This window comes from Protomyctophum bolini (genome assembly GCF_963924005.1).
Source record: "Protomyctophum bolini genome assembly, chromosome: 1".
NCBI lineage: Eukaryota > Metazoa > Chordata > Actinopteri > Myctophiformes > Myctophidae > Protomyctophum > Protomyctophum bolini.
The window spans coordinates 31,754,822-31,776,266 of NC_137862.1; the positions used below are offsets into that span (position 1 = coordinate 31,754,822).

The 21,445-nt window shown below is 40.6% G+C and overlaps 1 protein-coding gene across 1 annotated transcript in view; it reads left to right on the forward strand.

Moving 5' to 3' along the window:
• The window catches only part of LOC308320055 (voltage-gated potassium channel KCNC1-like), a gene marked incomplete at both ends in the record, with an annotated part of 45,027 nt that extends 27,078 nt beyond the window's left edge, over nucleotides 1-17,949 (forward strand). The window contains 4 exons of the mRNA XM_080770362.1: nucleotides 13,742-13,776; nucleotides 14,503-14,637; nucleotides 16,537-16,718; nucleotides 17,811-17,949. Coding sequence (XP_080626488.1) covers nucleotides 13,742-13,776; nucleotides 14,503-14,637; nucleotides 16,537-16,718; nucleotides 17,811-17,949 — 491 coding nt within the window. The remainder of the gene's footprint in view (nucleotides 1-13,741; nucleotides 13,777-14,502; nucleotides 14,638-16,536; nucleotides 16,719-17,810) is intronic.
• Between the last annotated feature and the right edge of the window lie 3,496 nt (nucleotides 17,950-21,445).

The window sequence follows — 21,445 nt, forward strand, 5'->3', positions numbered from 1 at the left end:
ATGGTAACAACCCATGTGTCTCACCCTCCAAACTATCTCTAAAGCCACTTTTATTCTATTTTTGAGCCCAGATGTGTCCAGATTTGAGGGTGAGGACACAAATTGTGATTGGCCGAAATGAGATGATGTATGATGATGTATGATTATAAGAGCGCCGCTCACTTCACACGGGTATTTATTTTTGAGAAATAGCCGCTTTACACTCTCACAATGTGTCGCTTTTAAAGAGATGTGGTATACAGTAGATGGGAAAAAAGCTCACTAATTGTCCGTTTTACAAAGTATAGAGGGTCTACTCTAAATGGTTAAACTGAAGTGATATTGATACATTCCAAAAATTATTCTGTGGCAACCCTGGTCTTGCGTAACTTTGAGAAGCCCTGCGGTTTAGGACTGTACACAATGTATATCTCAGGACTTTTGACATGACCTCACCGTGCACGGGAATGCTACGCACACCAAAGTCGTTGTAGTGATGCCGGCTCACAGCAGAAGAATCGAAATAGTAGGCCTATTCTTCAAGATTAGAAGGGGAAGGTGATAGCCAAAGTGCCAACACTTTATTTTTGGACGCAGGGTAAAAAGAAACCAACTTTATGGCAGGCATATTCTGCCTTCTTCCTTTAGACATAGAAGATGTAAAATATAGATAATATTCATGGTTTAGAGGTTGGTTTTTTTTAACAACAGAAGTTATAAAACAGATTCCAGGCAAATATATACGGGTCATTCTACTTGGGAATATGCCTTAACGTATATGAGGCCAAATTATTTACACTTTTTTGCTGAGTAAACTCTTGCCATTACCTTGGAACATTTAACGTATTAATTGATGAATTAATTAAAGAAAGAATAACATGATGAACATGACCAACCAACAGACAATAAAGCCCAGCACAATGGGCAATGAGCCACACCTACCATCAGCTCCCAATGCTTACAACAACACCTACCATCAGGTCCCAGTACTTACAAGAACACCTACGATCAGATTTCAGTAGGCTACTTACTGCTTAATGTGCAGAACGCAAGCCATGCTACTCATACGATGAGTTGGTGGTGCCTGAGATGGAACCCACTATATTATTCTGCCACTAGGGGCACCTGGGTGACACAGAATTGTCTATTTATGTAAACAAATGCAAGTCTACTATTGGCCTTTAATGGAAAGGTATTAACAAGCCACGGATGCTGCCATTACAAGTTGTCTTTACCACTACCAGTCTGCCAACTTGCTGATAACATTAAGCGACCAAATCTTCAGTCAGGAGGCCAACGTTACATATACAAACTCCTTCACATTCTACCAGCAATATCTGATGGAGCCAGATTCCAACATAAACAAATAATATCACGAAAAACAACCAACCTATTATATTCTTCTATTCTAATTCCTGTATGCTGCATGATGATCAATTCATTTATAGCTTGTTTCATAAGAATTTTTTACACTGGTATTTTTTCATCATTATTATTATTACTTTTGTATTATTCTGGTTGTCAAAATGGATATTTGCAATGCATGAAAAAGCATAATAAAAGATAAGTGGAAAATAGCCCTGTTTCTGGCTAGATGTGTTTGTTGTAAGTTGATTTGTATTGTTGTTTGCCCTTTACTTCGTTTTAGTATCAACTAAAGGGTTATTTCACTTTAAACCACTTCTGGGGTCATTTTAACATCTACTCACTTACTTTGTGTTCACTTCACTTCCAGACAATTTAATATCCATTCCTTCAAATAGGCCTATACCCATACTCATTCAAAACACACATCCCTGCTTCTAGTGACTGCTATTGTCCTTCTAACTAATGTTAGATTCATTGAAAATACACAACCATGCTTTTGGTGACTGATGTTGTTCTAATGAATGTTCTCATTGAAAACACGTGTGCGCATGCATGTCGTGGATGTGCATGTGTCGTGCGCGTTTGAATTAAATTAATTTGTCAAAGTTTGGCTTCTAAATTTGATCAAATATGCTCTATATTAGTTATGTATTTATTTAAAGCAGTGGCTCTCAAAGGTGTGATACAGGGACCCTCATGGTTCCTTGAGGGGGCTGATCTACATCCACACGTGAGCTTGTAAATCGGCTAGTTGAACTATTCAAAAATGTTTTTCTTTCAAAATAGGGCCTTAAATATCTTCACATGGGGTATCGTGGACATCAGCAAGGGCATGCTGTCACAACGGGTTCCTAACGCCAAATAAAATGGCTTCAGATCTGACCCAAGTCTCCTGAGGAGAAGTCTGAGGCGTCCTGGCCACCAACGTTCAAGGATGTGTTTACAAAACATTGCAGGGATTTGTTTATAAATATTTGGGATTTGTTTATAAACATTTGGGATTTGGTTATAAACATTTGGGATTTATTTATAAACATTTTGGTATTTGTATAAACATTTTGGTATTTATTTATAAACATTTTGGTATTTGTATATAAACATCTAGGATTTGTTTATAAACAGTTGGTATTTGTTTATAAACATGTTGGTATTTGTTTATAAACTGTGGTGTCTCGATGGCAGAACGCCGCCCAACAGGTAGGCACACCCCTGGAGGCCAGCAGAGGCAGAGAGAGAGAAGAGGAACGCACCAACCTCTAGGGCGGGTACTAGAGGGAAGGTATGTACCGCGTCACCTCCTTGATCAGCTGGAATGCGCGTCACCTGCCTTCAGTCAAAGGAGCGCCACAGTTCAAAAGACAGATCTCTCTGCCTCACTTCAGATTAAGGCTCCAGGGGTGAAACAACACGCTATCGGGCGAGTTGGGCGGTGAGTCGAGCACCACGTTCACGAGCACATTCTATGTGACTAACATGAACAGTGAACAGCATAATATTGATTACCTCTTGTCCTCTCTCCTACCAGGCTTGTATGACAGACGCGCTAAGCACGTCTATGACAGACTGTACTATGACAGACTGGTGAAGAGGAGGATCGGATCCATATACTAATACATACATGGGATGGAAAAGGACGGAGCAATAGCTACAACGACCCGAGTACACGGTGGAGGAATCGGAGCGAGAGCGCTCGTCCACAAGCTGAGTAGGAACGTACTTCCCATGTTTATTTGATTGCCACCGGGCAGCAGACCGACTGTGTTTAATCACGCTCTCAGACGCCCGTTGAAGTCCAGAGACTTGGTCCAGGGACAACGACTCTAGAGCACCATCGTCCGGCAAGAAAGAGGAACTGAACATAACTGTCTATCTTACCTGCTTGTGTTGCCAGTACATGAAAGTGATGATTTAAAGCCACTGTTTGTTAAACTGTCTTTGGGATTAAACGCCTTGGAATAGGCAAACGTCTTTCTGTCTCCTGGGTGTGTGTACCAGTCGCCACAAAACATTTTGGTAGCCTATTTGTTTATAAACATTTGGTATTTGTTTACAAACATTTGTAAACAATTTGTCAAGATGAGTTAGTTAGTTGTATTCATTTAAAGCAGTGGCTCTCAAAGGTGTGATCCAGGGACCCTCATGGTTCCTTGAGGGGGTTCCAAATGTAAAACTATTTTACAAAAACATAAGATTTGTGCACCTGCTGTCCGGAATAGTTATATATCACTGATTGCTTGGCTATAAACTTTAGAAACAAAAGGCAGCAATATTTAAATGTTTTTACATTCACTTATAAAACCTTTGAGAGTAAAAGCATCTCTCTCTCTCTCTTCTCTCACACTCTATCCCCTCTCTCTCACCTCATATTGCCTCTGCCCTTGTTCCCATGGTAACTGTGTGTACAGAACGTATGTGTGTACGTATGTGTACGTACGTGCGCACACATCACATCACTATATAATTGTATTGTTATTTTTCTGTTTTAATTGTTAACGCTTCATGTTTTATGTATTAGTATTAGTATGTATTATAAATTGTTCTGTAATTGAAATGTACTTGACAACTTCCTTTGCCTTGCCTTATCGTGTGTGTGTGTGTGTGTGTGTGTGTGTGTGTGTGTGTGTGTGTGTGTGTGTGTGTGCGTGCGTGTGTGTGCGTACATGTGTGCGTGTGTGCGTGCGTGCGTGCGTGCATGCGTGTTCGGTAAATAAAGTAAAATGATAAAGTGGATGCAGAGATCTAGCAGAGTAACGTCACCACGGCAACCTAGTTACCTAACACTTTGTTACCTTGGTTACACACGCACCATCTCTCTCTCTCTCTCTCTCTCTCTCTCTCTCTCTCTCTCTCTCTCTCTTTCTTTGTCTATAGCCTAGTAGGAATAAATAATATGGATGATTAGACTCCAGGAGACTCTAGTAGTCATTCAATGAAATCTGTACTATTATCACGCATGCAACCTCTGAGCAGGACATTAACATTAAAAAGTATAGTATAGCCGATTCCAATTTATTAAAAATATACAGTATAAATAACTAGAAATGCACTCTGTCGAGCCGCCAACATGCGCATTGTACACAAGTAGGCCATGTATATGGCGTTCTTGTTCGCAAGCAGAGCGCGCCATGAGTTGCGCTCACCACTGCTGGTACGACTGCTGCTCTGAGTCCTAAAGCTCTCTGCTGCTGTCTAGGTTTGAAATACAGCAGTGGTCAGTGGTCCCTCATTGCCCGGTGGAGTACACCAACACACACATAACTTATACCAATTTTGAAACATACTTAACGTTCTTCTTCTTCTTGGTACCTGATTGGCCAGTGGACAACACCGACACATACTTGGTCCCTGATTGGCCAAGCGACGCCACCGACATACGCAGCGTGAGGTGTGAATCACGCCAGGTGAGGCTCAGGCCTGGTGAGACTCAGACCTGGGGAGACTCAGGCCTGGTGTGACTCAGGCCTGGTGAGACGCAATTGTTGACAACTAGTTACTCAGTTGTTGTTGTCAGCAGGGAGTGCAGTATACAGCAGTGACAACACCGAAATGTTTGTGGGGAGGAATTCATTGGCATAATGATTACATTGGGGAGAAAAGGGGTAGAAATAAAATTGCCTATTAAAAAAAAAAAAAAAAAAAAACAACATTTTAATGAGCTGAAACTCACTGATATTTCCGAATAATTGTCCAGTCAGTCATTTATAGTGCGGATGTGGGCGGTGGCATGTCAGATGGCGGATTGCCTAATATTCATATAACTTATACCAGTAGTGTCTTTGTCTTCGTGAAAGTCTTGCTTATTGGTGTTAATTGTTGTCACTTGATCACTTTCACTGTTTCATGTCCTTTTTGTAAACCTTTGTAAACTTGTAAATCAAAGCATTGCACAGCAGCCCTGGACCGGCGTCACACATTGGTATGGAGTAAGTCTTCAGTGTTACAGTAATGTAACTCACAGAGGGCACACATGTACTGTATGTTGCATGTGTACCCTCTCTGCGTTACAAAAGGATGAATCAACGCCGTTAAATTCACTGTGTCTGCTCCTGAAAAATGTATGTGACAGGATAGAACTGTAGCTGTAAAATATTCATTATTTTTTAATGTAAATATACAATGTCTGCTTCATAACTACTTTAACTTTGGACTGTAGTTAAAGCTGATAACCACTCAGTTAAAGCTCATAACCACTTTAACTAGAGAGAGAGAGAGAGAGAGAGAGAGAGAGAGAGAGAGAGAGAGAGAGAGAGAGAGCATGTATGGATATATGACTCATATACCCATATGGCATTATGGCCATTGCAGGTACAGCCACTGGTATAGTGGTCTGATTGGCAATAATGCTTGGAATATAACCTTCAAAAATGAAATTATATAATGTTCAGGCAGAAACAAGTTTTCAGTTTAGGTAGAAGATGAAATCACTTTCTAGCAGCTTTTTATGGCCTTTTACAGGTATCACCAGTCACCAATTGTGTATATTTTCTTATTGGCCTTCATGTTCAAAACCCCAAAGGCTGTAATCACTTGTATGGATGGATGTGTTGACAGTAGCTTTGCAGATAGAAAGAAGATAATTCACAAGCTTTCTGTACAGTTACAAATGTGTTGGTGAGTTTAGGCGAGTGGATAAGATGTTGGGCTTTTTTGCTGTCCCTTTACACGCAGGAAACCTGGGGTTAAAATCCCAGGCGTTACATAACACGTTGTGCGATCCGGTGATGACCTCCAGGTCACATGACAGTGATGTCATTCCAAGTTCAATGTGATCCAGTCCACCAACACTCCAGGACAGGTTTTCTAAGCCTCCTTCTGTAATTTAACATCGACATTCAAAGTTCAAGATACCATAAAGTTAACACACTTTATGTCCATTAACCCAGTGGTTCTCAAAGTGGGGTCCTTGAGAAGGTTCCAGGGGATCCGCAGCAAGATGAGTTTAATATAGCATCAAAATCAGTTTAACTACTTTAACAATATATTACACAAACAAATACACATTGGCCCATTCAACCCAGAAGAACCCCCCACGGCAGGCGCCAGTATACTGTTCCCGATTCGACCTCAATGGAAAAACATGGCACAGACTGACAAAATTTAGCCATTTGGCTGTAAAAATCTGTAGTTCTTTGGAAATACAGGCTTTACTTTTTGGTTGAGATATTGCGAAAAAAGGTGATCTTCACTGCACTTGGAGGACTCTATAGAGCACCGAAGACATCACTGTCAGTAGAGGGCGCCAGTCCACAGGTTTGTGTACTTTTTATTTGCATTTAAATCGCCAAATCGCCAAATCGCCATAGGTGCTCTTCGGTGCTCTAGATCTCTTCAACTGTGTTTGAAAAATAAACCGATCATCCCGGCCTTTTCATTCATATGGATATGAAGCATCGACTGAAGGTGGAAATGTACAAATATACCCAAAGAGTAACACAATAAGCGCTAGAAACGAGTCAAACAACCCAGAGACTACATTTCCGGGTAGGCGGGGTGGCTGCAGCTGCCCGTCGCACAACAGAAACTGACATGTTAATTAAGTTTTATTTTTTATATATTTAATGTTTCGTGGTTACTACGAGTCGAGTCACTGCCAGCTGAGCTTACGTCAATGAGGAATCTCAGGAACGCAATGTGTTGACAGCTGGGCGTGATGTATATTAGCAGCGACATTGCTTTCATACGTTGTAGTTTGAAGGCTTTTGCGGCAACAATAATTCCATTTTCTCCAGAAACTGGCTGTATCAAATATGAATGGACATCATAAACGACGCACAGCCACCCCCCTGACAGAAAGGCCGGGATGATCGGTAAATTTTTCAAAACACAGTTCTTATATGAAGCGACCTAAAATCCCCCTATGCGGATTTCAATGCAAATAAAAAAATACACGAACCTGTGGACTGGCGCCCTCTACTGAAAGTGACGTCAGACTTCGGTCGGGATGACTCCAGACAGACTTCACAGAGTGCGCTGAGTACAAGCCAGAAGTTGGTGCGCACACGAACAACGCTGTCCACACTTCAAACGCTGCAGTCCGCACTTCTGAGCCCTCTGATTGGCTATACTACTTCAAACACGTCACTGCGCTCTTCACACGTCACAGCGCTACACCATGTGACACGCGTCCCGCCGCACCACGCAAATCCAATCACAACTGTCACAGCATCGGCAGCTCCTCCCCCGCCCCTGCCCCAGAGTAATATGAGCTGCATACAATAGAATTAGCATGCGTTCTCTCTGTGCTACTCAGTACAGTAACAGTACAAACAAAAACCTGGCCACTCGACCAGGTTGCCAGGTATGCGCTTTCTAAGCAACTGGGTCTATGAAATCATCTGGTTGCCAGGTTTGCTTTTCCAAGCAAAGAAATAAAAAAACTGTTTTGCACTCCCGCTATTCCTGCCTTCTTCGAATTTGCGACGCGTGGTGCTTCTAGTATATCTACAAGCTCACAATGCATTGCGATGCACCGCATTGTGAGCTTAGATTAGATTTTTTATATTTTCATCCATCCTTTATTACAAGACAGAAGTGGTACCCATATTCAGAAGAAAAACCCAAATCCACAACAGCTACGTCGCTATTGCAACACCCACAACACCATCTTACACACTACACCCACACACACTCACACGGCAGTGACGTCACACACTTACCCTTCGTAGGCCTTCGCAGTGTTGCTGACCTATCTCCTCAAAACCCGTCGTTCGCTAACACTCAGCACCAGCCCACAAAGAATAGTCTTGGCATTCGCACTAATAATGCCTCACTTCCACACTCACGCCGCCAATGCATTTGTTTAATACACACATTCTCGGGCCAAACACCCAAACACCCACATCCCCGAGGCTTTCCTACACGGAACACGGAATCACTGCTGCCCCAACAGGGTCAGAAACAAGCCCAACAAGCCCACAAACAAGCCCTTTAAACCACGCTACTTACATACACTACAACTCGCTTACAATTCGCAAACCTGGCAACACTGCCCTGCCTCATACGTCACCAGCTCTGTTCTGTCCGTCGAGCTCACAATCTGTCGCAGCCATCTTGCTTTTCATTTTGATGGGCGGTCGGACATTTAATGCAAATAAATTAATTATAGGTCCAGCAAGCAAATTATGATGGTCTGTTTGTGCTCAATAGGTCACAATAACATTCCGAAATTAGGTGTTGTGTTTTGTATGACATTTTCCGTAGTGTTGGGCAGTAGCTAGCTACAAGTAGCGAAGCTACATAGCTTACTACATTTATCAGTAGCTTGATGGTAGCTTCACTCCTTTTGAACCAAGTAGCGTTTTTTGTAGTGTAGCTATTTTTAGACCCAAGTAGTGACGTAGCTTTCAACAAAAGCTATAAGTTACAAATTGACTGTTAAATAATGTTTTGTGGGGGGAAAAAATCCCTGGAAAGAAATCCATGATTGGTTGGTTTAGATAAGAAGAGTCTGACACAAACAGTTATGATGTTAAGCAGCAAGAGGATCCCACGCAGCAGCTGTCCTTTTATCTCTAGCACAACACAATTAATTACTCACCTAATGCTGCCTGCAGGTTCCATGTTTAATTCCAGTGTGTGTAACCTACATTATTGTCTAAGTGAAAGTTTTCATATTGTAAATTTGATCGCTAACATGGTTTAGCGACTAGTACTTTGACAGCTCATTCATCGTAGCTTGTTTACAAGTCAAACGGACTTCTTGTGCAGAAACTGCCCCATCAAAATAAGAGCCACTTGTATTGATTAGTCAACACTAGTTTGATTTCTAAGTCTACCTACAGGACATTAACATCTCATTTAAGTGCCTGTCAGCATTCTCTCAATCTGAGAATCCCATCCTCAAATATTCAGTAAAACAGTGCCTCCCCGAGGCAACAGGCTGTCTTGAGAGACCACCCGCATTCTCTAGTCTAAATCCCTGTCTCTCAGCTGGTGCGCAAATGGCTAGGCTGTGGCAATAATAATAATTAAAAAAAAAGAACAAAAAATAACTAAAATCGTTCATTTTTTGGAACCATGAACTTTAGTTCAAAATGTTGAATTATGAACTGAATTAGTTCCTTTAAAAAAAATTAACTGTGAACTCAACTATAGTTAATAAAAAAAAAGAACTTTCCCAACACTGAACACATGAATCAGCCACACCGCAAGGTACATTAATACAAGTAAATGTGAAAAAGTTGACACCAAAAGCCAGACAGAGGGCTTGTTTCCAGTTTGTTTTTTAATAAACAACCAAACTCAGCATTTTTGCCTGACTATTAGGCTATTTGTTCGGTGGAAACTTGATCATGAAGTTGATAAAAAATATTTAAAAAAAAAAAGTAGTGTCCATGTAGCTAGCTACTTTTGCCATGTAGCTTATAGTGTAGCTTGCTATAATTATCTGGGGATAGCTTTGTTGTAGTTGAGCTATATTTAATAGAGAGTAACTGGTAGTGTAGCTTACTACATTTTCCAAGTAGCTTGCCCATCACTAGTTGCATATCTATCTCAGCTTTTGCCTGATAGCACACATGCTAACGTCAGCAGCATTTCATGACAGGTTGCCATAGCAACATACAGTGTGCGCAGACCTAACATGAGTTGTTTACAACAGAAACACACGGCCTTTTAACCACGCTACTTACACACAACAGGTCGGGAGTTATTAAACCGAACGTGGACGCTGTTTCAGTGTTACATTTGCTGCGCATATCGGATTAATTGTAACGGCATGCATGATAAATGTAACAACGCTAAAAAACACCATTAAACATATCGTTTTCAGCTTAAAGCAATTATATTTCATTGAAGCAACTCCTTAGCATTGTTTTCATACCATGGATGTGATAAGAAAATGTATCAAACATAAGGGAAATATTAAATAGTATCGGGTGTACCAGTTTGGGCATTTCTTTTTTTTCAATGGGGCAATACATTGATTAAACAAACGTTTGATTGATTGAGTTGTACAATGTTATACAACCCTAAACTAATTTTAGAATACACTACACAATACAATACAATTTTAGAACATATTTTGCACGTTTCATTTTTTTACTCAGAGATCCGTTTAGCTACACATGTAATATTTTCAGGCAACGGACCTACACATGTCAGCTACCATAAACCACTTCAAGTTATTAGGACGAAATAACTGACAGGAGTGACGGTGCTGTGCTGTGAGTAAACTAATAGGGGAGAGCCGCCAAGGATGTAACATTTTGCACGTTTCATTTTTTTACTCAGAGATCCGTTTAGCTACACATGTAATATTTTCAGGCAACGGACCTACACATGTCAGCTACCATAAACCACTTCAAGTTATTTTTTTGATAAAACAGGTCGGGAGTTATTAAACCGAACGTGGACGCTGTTTCAGTGTTACATTTGCTGCGCATATCGGATTAATTGTAACGGCATGCATGATAAATGTAACAACGCTAAAAAACACCATTAAACATATCGTTTTCAGCTTAAAGCAATTATATTTCATTGAAGCAACTCCTTAGCATTGTTTTCACACCATGGATGTGATAAGAAAATGTATCAAACATAAGGGAAATATTAAATAGTATCGGGTGTACCAGTTTGGGCTTTTCTTTTTTTCCAATGGGGCAATACATTGATTCAACAAACGTTTGATTGATTGAGTTGTACAATGTTATACAACCCTAAACTAATTTTAGAATACACTACACAATACAATACAATTTTAGAACATATAATATTGGCCAATATGTCAAATATGTACATATTACATATAATGGCATTGAATGGAAGCGGACCATTTGTAACACATGTTACAAATGACCCACTTTTGCAAGTTTTCTTTGCCGTTGCTTACAGACCAGAATGAACGTGAATTCCGTCTAAACACGATGCAAACTAATGAAGAACATAAGCATGAAGACATCCATGTGGATTTTTATTCACCAACACCAAAGAAAAAAAAAGGAGCACACATATACTCCAGGTGTAAAATGATACGCATTTTGAAAAAAGTCAGATTTTCGCCAATAACTCCCCGTAGGACAAAGGTAAACACTTCAAACTTCCTGGGCACGTAGAGTACGTTGCTGTACACATACTGACGCGATGGCGTCATGGTGGCGTTGACCAATCAAGAGATAACGTCCATGTTACAACCGTGAAGCGTTACAACCTTGGCGGCTCTCCCCTACATTTGTTACTAACATTAGGTTGTGGCGAAGTAGAAACATGGCGAGCAGATAGTGTGTTTTGGACAAACAGGCTAGGTATTGGTGTTGATTTGGGTCAACTGGACAAACAGCGTGGTGTTGTTTTGTGTCTGTGTTTGTGTTGGAGCGCCTCAGTGTGGCCGTACAGGTCATGTGCAACCTCTTCCACAGAGAGATGGAGACACTAAATCTCAGCTGGACAAACATGTTTGCATGCATGCATCGCTGCCTTGCATGCTGTGTGCTACTGTTGAGTCTGTCACTTACTTTGACTGATTTATGGCATTGTCTTTCTGTTAAAATCCAACTATGTTAATTTAAGAACTCTGGGCATATAGGTCATTGTTTATTCACTGTGTAGCCTATTGTATGTCAGACTGTATGTCTGTCCCACAGTCACAATCCTTTAGTAATTAGGCTGTGGAAATATTCAGGACAAAACAATGGTACATTTCCAATAACCCATCCGTTACTACATGTGGAGTCAACTCCCGCCATTTATTTCTTCCCATAGTGCGTGGCGAAGTAGCTCTGGGATGAGTGCGCGCGAAGCGCGCAAGAAATTCTAGTTTTATACATTTGAAAACTTGTGAAATGGGACATTCTGCATAATACCTTTGAAGTGTTTTGATAACAATACTTTTGTACTTTCAGTCTTTCACTCAAGTGAATTTTGATTACCAGACGTGTAGAGTTTCTACATTGCATTATTAAAGATATATATTTTTTGTGGCTTTCGCCTTTATATTATTTTAGTTTTTATAGTAGGCTGACAGGAAATGGGGAGAGAGAGATGGGGCCATGGGGGGGTGACACGCAGTAAAGGCCATCGGGACCGGGAGTCGAACCCGCGGCACACTGCCAGACTGGATTACCAGCCAAGGCTACTTTTAGTTTTACTTGAGTACAAAATGTGTTTACTTTTTCCACCACTGACCACTGGGATATAGTAGCCTACATAGTTACAGTAAAAAGTTTTCAATGCTGTCAGAGTCACATGCGTTGTTAATGCCTCTTATCACAATGTCCTTACAAAAGACCCTGGCTTTCAAAACAGCAAAACGCTGTTGGAAAGAAACTCTGGCTCCGGCTCCGTATACCTGGAGCCTCTAGTGTCATGTTTATAAGGAAGTGGCTCCGGCTGGCTACAGCATTAACCTGGCAGTGTGTGTAGGTGTGTGTGTGTTTGTGTGTGGCTACGCTTTGTGTGTGAGGAAGCATGAGGGACTTCATTGTGTTGCTGAGCCTATTGGCTCTATGCTGCCTGGCCCAGCAGCCCCATCCATGCTGTGAGTACAATACCACTGAACTATGTAGTATTGCTTATCGTTTTATGCTATAGTGTCCAAGCTAGAGATGCACAATATAATCGGTAGCGTATCGAAATCGGCCATATCAGCCATAAAAATGCCATATCGGTATCAAACCGAAATCTAAAAATAATACAGATTATTCTCACAGATAATAATGTGACCGTCAATGGTTTTGTGCTCGCAGAGCAGCCAGGTATTTGCCTGTCTCTTTAGGAGTGTCAGCTGTTAGTGGGGACTTTCACCAGCAAAACATTAAATAATCATTTAAATATTTGGCAATGAGTTCAATATAAATTTAAGATAATAATGTATACCGTTATATCGGAATCTGTATCCATCGACCAAATAATTATATGTAAATAATCAGAGATCTGATATCGGTCATAATTTAAATATCGTGCATCTCTAAGCATACCTATTCTGGGGGGAAAACAGCACATCTCACAACACCTCACAGCTCGCAGTTATTACATTTTAGTCACATCTCTTGTCAATCTCAAATTGGTTCAATATGTAAAATCCACAGACACACCTTTACATGTGTTAAATGTTACGCTCTCAAGAGTTAAATTATTGTTAAACATCTGCATTACTTAAGTCTACATATAGCATGTAGAACAATTGTTATTTTGATCAACGTTGTTATCTCTCCTAATGGAACCACATCAATGCAGAATGGAATTGTGGACCAAATCTTATCCAACGATAACAAAACATCGTCTGATATATGTCTGAGAGGCTAAATCTCATCAAATGGTGTTACTCAAATCAAATGCCGAATAAATAATGGACCTAGTTAAGAAAAGGGTTGAAAACCACTGTATTAGAACAAAAACAACTAATGCACAGTATTGAGCCATTGTTGTACAATAAAACACATTTCTCTGTTTCTCACAGCTAGTCCACCTCTCATGACTGGAGCATTCACTGTGGTGAGTGCTGCATGCTTTTCTTCAACACTGCTGTAGTAGAGTCAAACTAAAACTAGTTATCAACGAGTCAAGGTGAAAACATTTTTGACAGATTAGTCTAATTAAGCCCTATTTTAGCTGTATTTTAGATATGTAGCTCAAAATGCAACCCGTTGTGGAGCTTGAATCTGACATTTTTGTGTTCTTATTATGTCTCGCCCGGTCGCACCTTCCTACCTACATGACTGCCTGCCTAAATATGTCCCAAACCGCCCCCTAAGCCGGTCTTCCACTGCTGGCCCGCTCGTTTTGCCTAAAAAAAATGGCAACTAAAAAAGCAGCTTTTTGCTTCTACGGGCCGATGGCGTGGAACAAACTCCCACTGTATCATCGACAGGCAGCCTCTGTATAACAGCTCAAGACCCACTTCTACACTACTTTTAATTGATATTTTGATATATATTTTATTTTTTGTTATTCATGTCCTCACTGTATTGCATTACTGCTATTATTTTTTAATATATATGCCTTGCTTTTCTTTTCTTTCTTTCTCCATTGCTCTGTAAAGCACTTACAAGCGCTGCATTTCATGTCATGAAAGGTGCTCTACAAATAAAGTGTTATTATTATTATTATTATTATTATTATTATAGTAGGCCTAGTAGTAGTAGTAGTAGTAGTATTTTTAATAATAGACAAAATTAATTAACTGTAACGTAGACTCAAATCAAAGTGTTGTTCTCTCAGAGGACCCATGATGAGAAGATGCATGCGTATGGACAGTACTGGTACGACTTTCGAGGACAGCGCCAACGCACCAAGGAGTGGGGGAGCCTCGACAACAAGACCCTGACCATCGATGTCCTTCTGCTGTTCCACGAGGTACGGGCATGCGTAGCGCTTCACTAGAGGGTATGCACATGCAAAGTGAGTGGCAAAGTGAGTTTAACCCATTCTGACCTGAGATCAGATTCTAAAAATGTTTTCTACATCCTGACAGTTTTCTGAAAAAGCTAAGTTTCTATGTCAGTCGTTCTTCGATTAATAGCGAACCTAGACAGTCAGAAGTGGATTTGCGTCCAGCAGGTGGCAGCCATGTCACATACTTCTGTCGTTCCAATTTGACGCATGCGCACACCACTCGTGCTCATTGACGTACACAAACAGGTACACGGACATTGAATGCTGGTTGTAGGAGTGGTTGCACCACTCAAAAATAAATAAATAGCAGACCTACAAGCTCGTAGCGTGCCACTCGGTGGCGGCGCTATGAGCTTGTAGATCTGCTACTTTTTCAATAGCTAAAGCATAACGTAATGCTAACACCAAAAGGGGTTCCAGCCCAAAATGGGTTTTAATGTTTAATGCAATCAGATAAGACTTTCTGTTTGGATGTATGGGCTGTCAAGGCCAGGAAGTAGGTTTTGTGCCATTCAGTACGTCCCTGCATAACTTGGTGATGTCACGGAGTCACGCGCATACCCTCTATGCTGCTGCTTTTTAGTTTTTACTGCTGTTTGCATGGAGGAAGTAATTGTGCTTTATAGACACCTCAGTGACTACTATACTGGTCAAGGTTAAGTTTTAGGCATGTCCCAAACTGGGCAATTCATTTTACAGCAGATAATAAAAAACCTCTAAAAACACAGTAGATAAACACACTAATAACAGACATAGATATGTACAGTATATGGTCACAAGATCCAGATAATAAATAAGTGCAACTACAAGCATCCTCCCACACTGCGTTACAATTACAAGGATCTAATTACCCAATACCAGTTACCCATGTACCCAGTAATAGTCTATTAAATAACCTTGTGGAATGTGTCCTTCATAATAATATATACTGATAAAGAACTGATTAGATCAACGTGGCATTTTTAGCCTACTATATTTGAGTACAGCTGGGTTCTGATAAGACACTTGAAATCGCAAACACAATGGACCATAATTATGCTGCATTGATGCATGTACAGTATATAGCCAGTATACAGTGAATATACTTGCCAGTAAATCAGTAACACTGATTTAATTCATACACAAATACTATGGTTTTAAAATATGTAGCACAGTGGAATAGACACCGTGGCACATTAGGAGACCACTAGTACAGGGGTAGGCTACCTTAGGCACGGGTGACAACATTAGCACAAGGGAGGGTGATCACTGGCACACTGGCTTAAGTGTGAGACAAGTTTTTTCTTTTCAAATTATATATTCCAAAAAGGTAAGGGCTGTATTTTGCGTGTCTTAAGTACCAGGTCTTATTACTTAACTTAAGACCTGGAGGCGTGGTCAATGCTCTTTGGCCACTCAGATTAGCCAAATGGCATTGATCACGCCTCCAGGTCTTAAGTTAAGTAATAAGACCTGGTAGGCCTACTTAAGACACGCAAAATACAGCACATAATTGTATATTCATTCAAAATCCTAACTCATGACCGAGGGATTCTGGAAGATAGTTGGGTTTTTAATGATCATTATTTACATCCTGATGTGAAAGAAAATATTTCTAAGCTTGTTATGTGTGTCCTATGGACAATCGACATCAGTTGGGAATAATTCATTTGTATGTGGTGTCATAATTATATATGGCACACTGACTATCATGAAAATGAAAACATGTGACAAAGGTTGCAGACCCCTGCAATAGTATACATTTATGTCATGTCTATGTGGCTAAAAATGTCATTGTGCTGAAAATGCGCATCACAAGAAAGCATGTTGATGACCCCTACATTGCAAATGAACTGTTTCCTGTTAAATGTCATTCCTCAGCATACTGTGTATGTGATTGACGAGCCAAACCAGAAATGCGTCCATCAAGCTCTGAAGCAGGACTTCCTTCCCATGGGGGTACCACAGGATGCCACCCTGGCTGGACAGGCTGTGATAGGCAGCTCGTCAGGCCCTGGTCAGGGTCTGCTGGTCAACAGGTGGACCGGAACTCTGCCCGATAAGTCAGGTTAGAGGCCAATGGATGCAACAACCTATCAGTACTTCAATATAGAAATACTCTTGTTACAAGTCCGGAATGTACTTGAGTAAAAGTGCAAAACTATTGGCACAAAAATTAGCTTACAGTAAAGTATCAAAAGTAAGAGTACTCATTATGCAGAATGTCCTGTTTCATGTTTTCCAATTTGTATACAAATCTTTTGAAAAAAAAAGATACAAGCTGAACTTGTTATGTAGCGTATTATGTATTTTCAATTGGCCAAAATGTATACAGGGCTGAAGTTATTACTAAAGTTTATTTTTATTTTTTAATATTTTGTAGTGGAGAAAATAGTAAGTAAGTAAAAAAAAATACTTTACTGGAGTATTTCCAATTTCCATGGAAATACTCCAGTAAAGAAAACTTACACCGCTGCCAATGTGTGTACCGTTACACACAGAGTAGTAATATTGTACACACCAGACTAACTAATATTAATCACATTGGTTTCCCATGTCTGTCCCTCCAGGCAATTACATGATGACTGTCACTGAGTTTGGATGCATTCCAGTGTCTACCACATATCACCAAGAACAGTTCGGCTGGATTGATGTACAGTATGTCTACAATTGTATTTTTTTTTTATTATTGTTATTATTATTACTATTATTATTATTATTATTATTATTATTATTATTATTATTATTATTATAAGCTCTGCTATACAACAAAGCAGCGAGAGGAATTAATTGGCATAACGACTAAATTGGGGTGGAACGTGTGTGTCAATACACACACAGACAGACGGACAGAGACTTGGTGCATTTATAGTTAGATAAAATAAAACTTAACTTAAACCCCCATATGTCATTTACTGATGTCCCCCAGGTACTTGGTCCCCTTATTTATCCACTCTAGTACTCTACACCAAATGTCTTCACCAAAAACAACCGATCTACAAGCCTTTAGATCTACTAGCCTTTTGATGGGCTGTGTCCTCCTACTTGTGCAAGTTGTGCTATATCAAATGTCTGCTTATTATTATGACACATGCCTGGGACAGGAACACTTGCGTTCTCACATGGTATAAAACCAACACCTCTGTTCTCTCCAGCTTTTTCGATAATGTTAGTGGACTCACGGACCCTGAAGAGCTGGACATTCCAGTCTTCTGCAAGCAAGCAGAGAGGAGTGCCGAGGAGGGAGACAAACCAGCGACTGACTTCTTCTCTTTGTTCCTAAGGAGACACTGAGCAGCTCTGCTGCTTGTGTCGCTTTGCAGTTGTTATCGATTGTTAAAACATTTAGTGATTGATTTGTAGAATGTAACTGTAGAATGTAAATTAAACATCAGGTGTAATGCATGCATTGTATCTCTGTCATCAATTTCACACAGAACCCACATGGAGCCTTGAATTCATGGAGATTTTGTAGTTTTGTAGCCAATAATTTGATGATCACGGATATTCTCTGGTCTCCTGACTGGTTGTTTGACGGATCCCCGTAACTCTGAGAGGCAACCCATACCCCCCTTTTCCACAAAAAACCCCAAACTTTAGTGACACGCCTACTTTGATTCCCACTTCAGGGCAAGAAGAAATATTTTTGGTTTCAATTCCGACAAAGACAAATCTTTTGTCTGCTTTACTCCATAAACTACAATTAGCCACTTGAAAAGCATTAACCCATTTTGACCTGAGGCCGATTCTAAAGCCCAAACCACACCAAAGGGTTGAGATGGAACGAGACAGTTATAGAGTTTGTCCCAGCGGTGTGATATGTCCTGTTGCACATCGACCCAAGTCAACCCAATGGATTCAACTGGTTCAATTCAATGGCCGTAACCACACCAATGGGTTGCCATGCATCTAATCACAGCAATTTTTGTATGGCGACCCTTTGGTGTGATTTGGGCTTAAAGCCCAAACCACACCAAAGGGTCGAGACGCAATAAACTGGTTTTAGCATTCGTTCCAGCAGTGTGTCCTGTTGCGAGTAGACCCATGTAGACGCATGTAGACTCAAGTCGACCCAAGTGATTCAATTAGTTCAATGCAATGGTTGTTTGCAACTACAAGCGTCTATACATGAGTCTACTCGCAACCGCTTGGTTGCAAGGAGTTGCATGGCGACCCCTTGGTGTGGTTTGGACTTAAAAATGCCATCTAAATCCTAAAGTCCAAACCACACCAATGGGTCGCCATGCAACTTCTTACAACCAAACTGTTGCGAGTATAGACCCTTGTAGACACAAATAGTTGCAAGCAACCATTGAACTAATTATTGAATCAATTGGGTGGACTTGCGTCTCCATGGGCCTACTCGCAACAGGACATATCACACCGCTGGGACGAACGCTAAAACCCTTTGGTGTGGTTTGGGCTTAACAGTTTTCTGAAGAACTTAAGTTGGAAAGCATTTGTGTTATTTGAAAATGTAGCTATGTATTACAGCTAAAATATAAAATGACAGATGCTTTCCTGGATTGAATGGGCTAATATGATATTGCACTTACACGTATGTGTGATTTGCATTGTGCAATGAATCAATAATAAAGAGTTACTGACCTGCATTTACTCTACGTATGTATCAATAATGTTTGATTCATTTCATGTTTAATCAAATGCTCTGATACAGTCTACGTTTGAACCTGGGAAATCTGTTGGCCTATTAAGTCCAGATGTCAGTTCTAGTCTTTTGACTATATAGCCTAGTATAGAGGGTTTCTTCAGTAATTTTATTCCACTGACAACAGAGCAATGAGGGATGTTTACAATGTCCATATCCTCAACCCGATTACTTACCTTGATCTACCACTAGATGGTGCTACTATATCTTCAGTTTATATAACCTGGCATAGACGACCAACATACAGATGTAGTTATATTCTGCTCAGCCAGCCTGACTGGATAAAAACAAAGGTATTCTACAAAATCTAAACCAGAAGTTATCAAACTCTTTCGCCAAGGACCCCCACATTGACATGTATTTGAGTATTGTGCCAGGGACCCGCAGAAGAGAAGATGTGTATACCTTCAAGTTTAAAAAATAAATGTGAGCTTCTGCTGTTTTTGAATAGCCAATGCAAAAATCAAGCCCTGCCAATTGGGCTCAGCCATGAGTATAAGTATAGAGACTGATCTGGCGCGAAGCTCCGCCCCCTCCGCTATTCATGTCAGTGGAAGTTGCTCAGTGGCGTTTTGAAGCACCCGGAAGGACCGTCTCAAAACGTCTACTTCCGCATTGGACCACCACATTTTTGGCTAGCTAGGTAATCGTGTCAGGTTCGGGTTCTTGGAAACGCCCCCCTGAGGTTAGGTTTAGGTATAGTTTTACTGAGGTTAGGGTTAGGGTTAGGGTTAGGTTTAGGTATAGTTTTACTGAGGTTAGGGTTAGGGTTAGGGTTAGGTTTAGGTATAGTTTTACTGAGGTTAGGGTTAGGGTTAGGTTTAGGTGTAGGCTGTCAATCACAGCGACTGGCCAGTCACAGCGCACCATTTCCTCAAACCCGGCACGGAAACCTCACCAGCAAATTTTTGTGCTCCAATGCGGAAGTGCAACCGAGCGCTCGATGTTAAAGCCCAGCTGCACGGGGTTTCCTCGTCATGAATCCACGGGTCCGCCTGCAGTCCTTCCTCTTACCACTAGGGCCCAGTGCTTCAACGTTGGAGCGCCTCACTGGCCCCTTGGGGCTCAGCCCTATTGGCATGGTACTGTAGGTTGTGCGTTGGTTTGGCGAGTGGGAGCCCCGGGTTCAATTCCCGCTTCCGCATAATGCTACAATCACTGACAGATAATAAATCTGTGTGAGACTATTAAAATAGCCAAAAGACCAGAAACCTCAACCTTATAAATCTTCACTGGAAAAGTGAGAACCCAATGTATCAAAAGTTTAGTGAAAAATCTTCAGGTTCAAAGCTTGTACAAACAAAATGTAAAGAATAGTGGAGAGAGAATTATCCTAAGTGCTCTGAACAACCGTCAAATCATTTTGCACAAACATATATACTGAAAAACATGTCATTCAGAATTCAGCTGTCATATTTCAATAGGTTGAGAGGCCTCATCAGAGTAAGATGTCATCAAGCTGTCATGGGCGTCCGATCGTCTGAATCCTGTTTTTGACTTTAATCACGTTCCGTGATTAGGATTCTGTTGACGACTCTTTATCTCAGTATTTTGTGCTATCTTTAAGGGCAAAGTTGTTTGTCATGTTGTTCTCCATTTAATATTATTTCCCTTTGTTACAATGGTCAATCTGGAGTGGGTGACAGCTGATAATGGAATTAATACACACGCAAATATTGATATGACATTACTGGGGGACAGGGCAGTCCTGTGCCCAGATACAAGAAGAGTTACAAGGTCTTTTTTAACATATAGTAATAAGATGTGAACATAAAAGAATTATGAAACAATTGCTGACGGCTGAACCTGTGCTTCCAACGTAGCTGCTGTAAGTTTATGTATAATTTGTATTCGAGTGAAGAAATGTGCCAGTAAAAAATGCCTCGAAATTTTACGAAAGTATACTTAATGTACTTCGTTACACCACTGAAATTAGCCACGTACTGGTAATTGAATATTTTTGTTTACGTCAAACAGGGTTTAGTGTGTGTGTGTGTGTGTGTGTGTGTGTGTGTGTGTGTGTGTGTGTGTGTGTGTGTGTGTGTGTGTGTGTGTGTGTGTGTGTGTGTGTGTGTGTGTGTGTGTGTGTGTGTGTGTTTGTGTGTGTGTTTACGCAGTTTA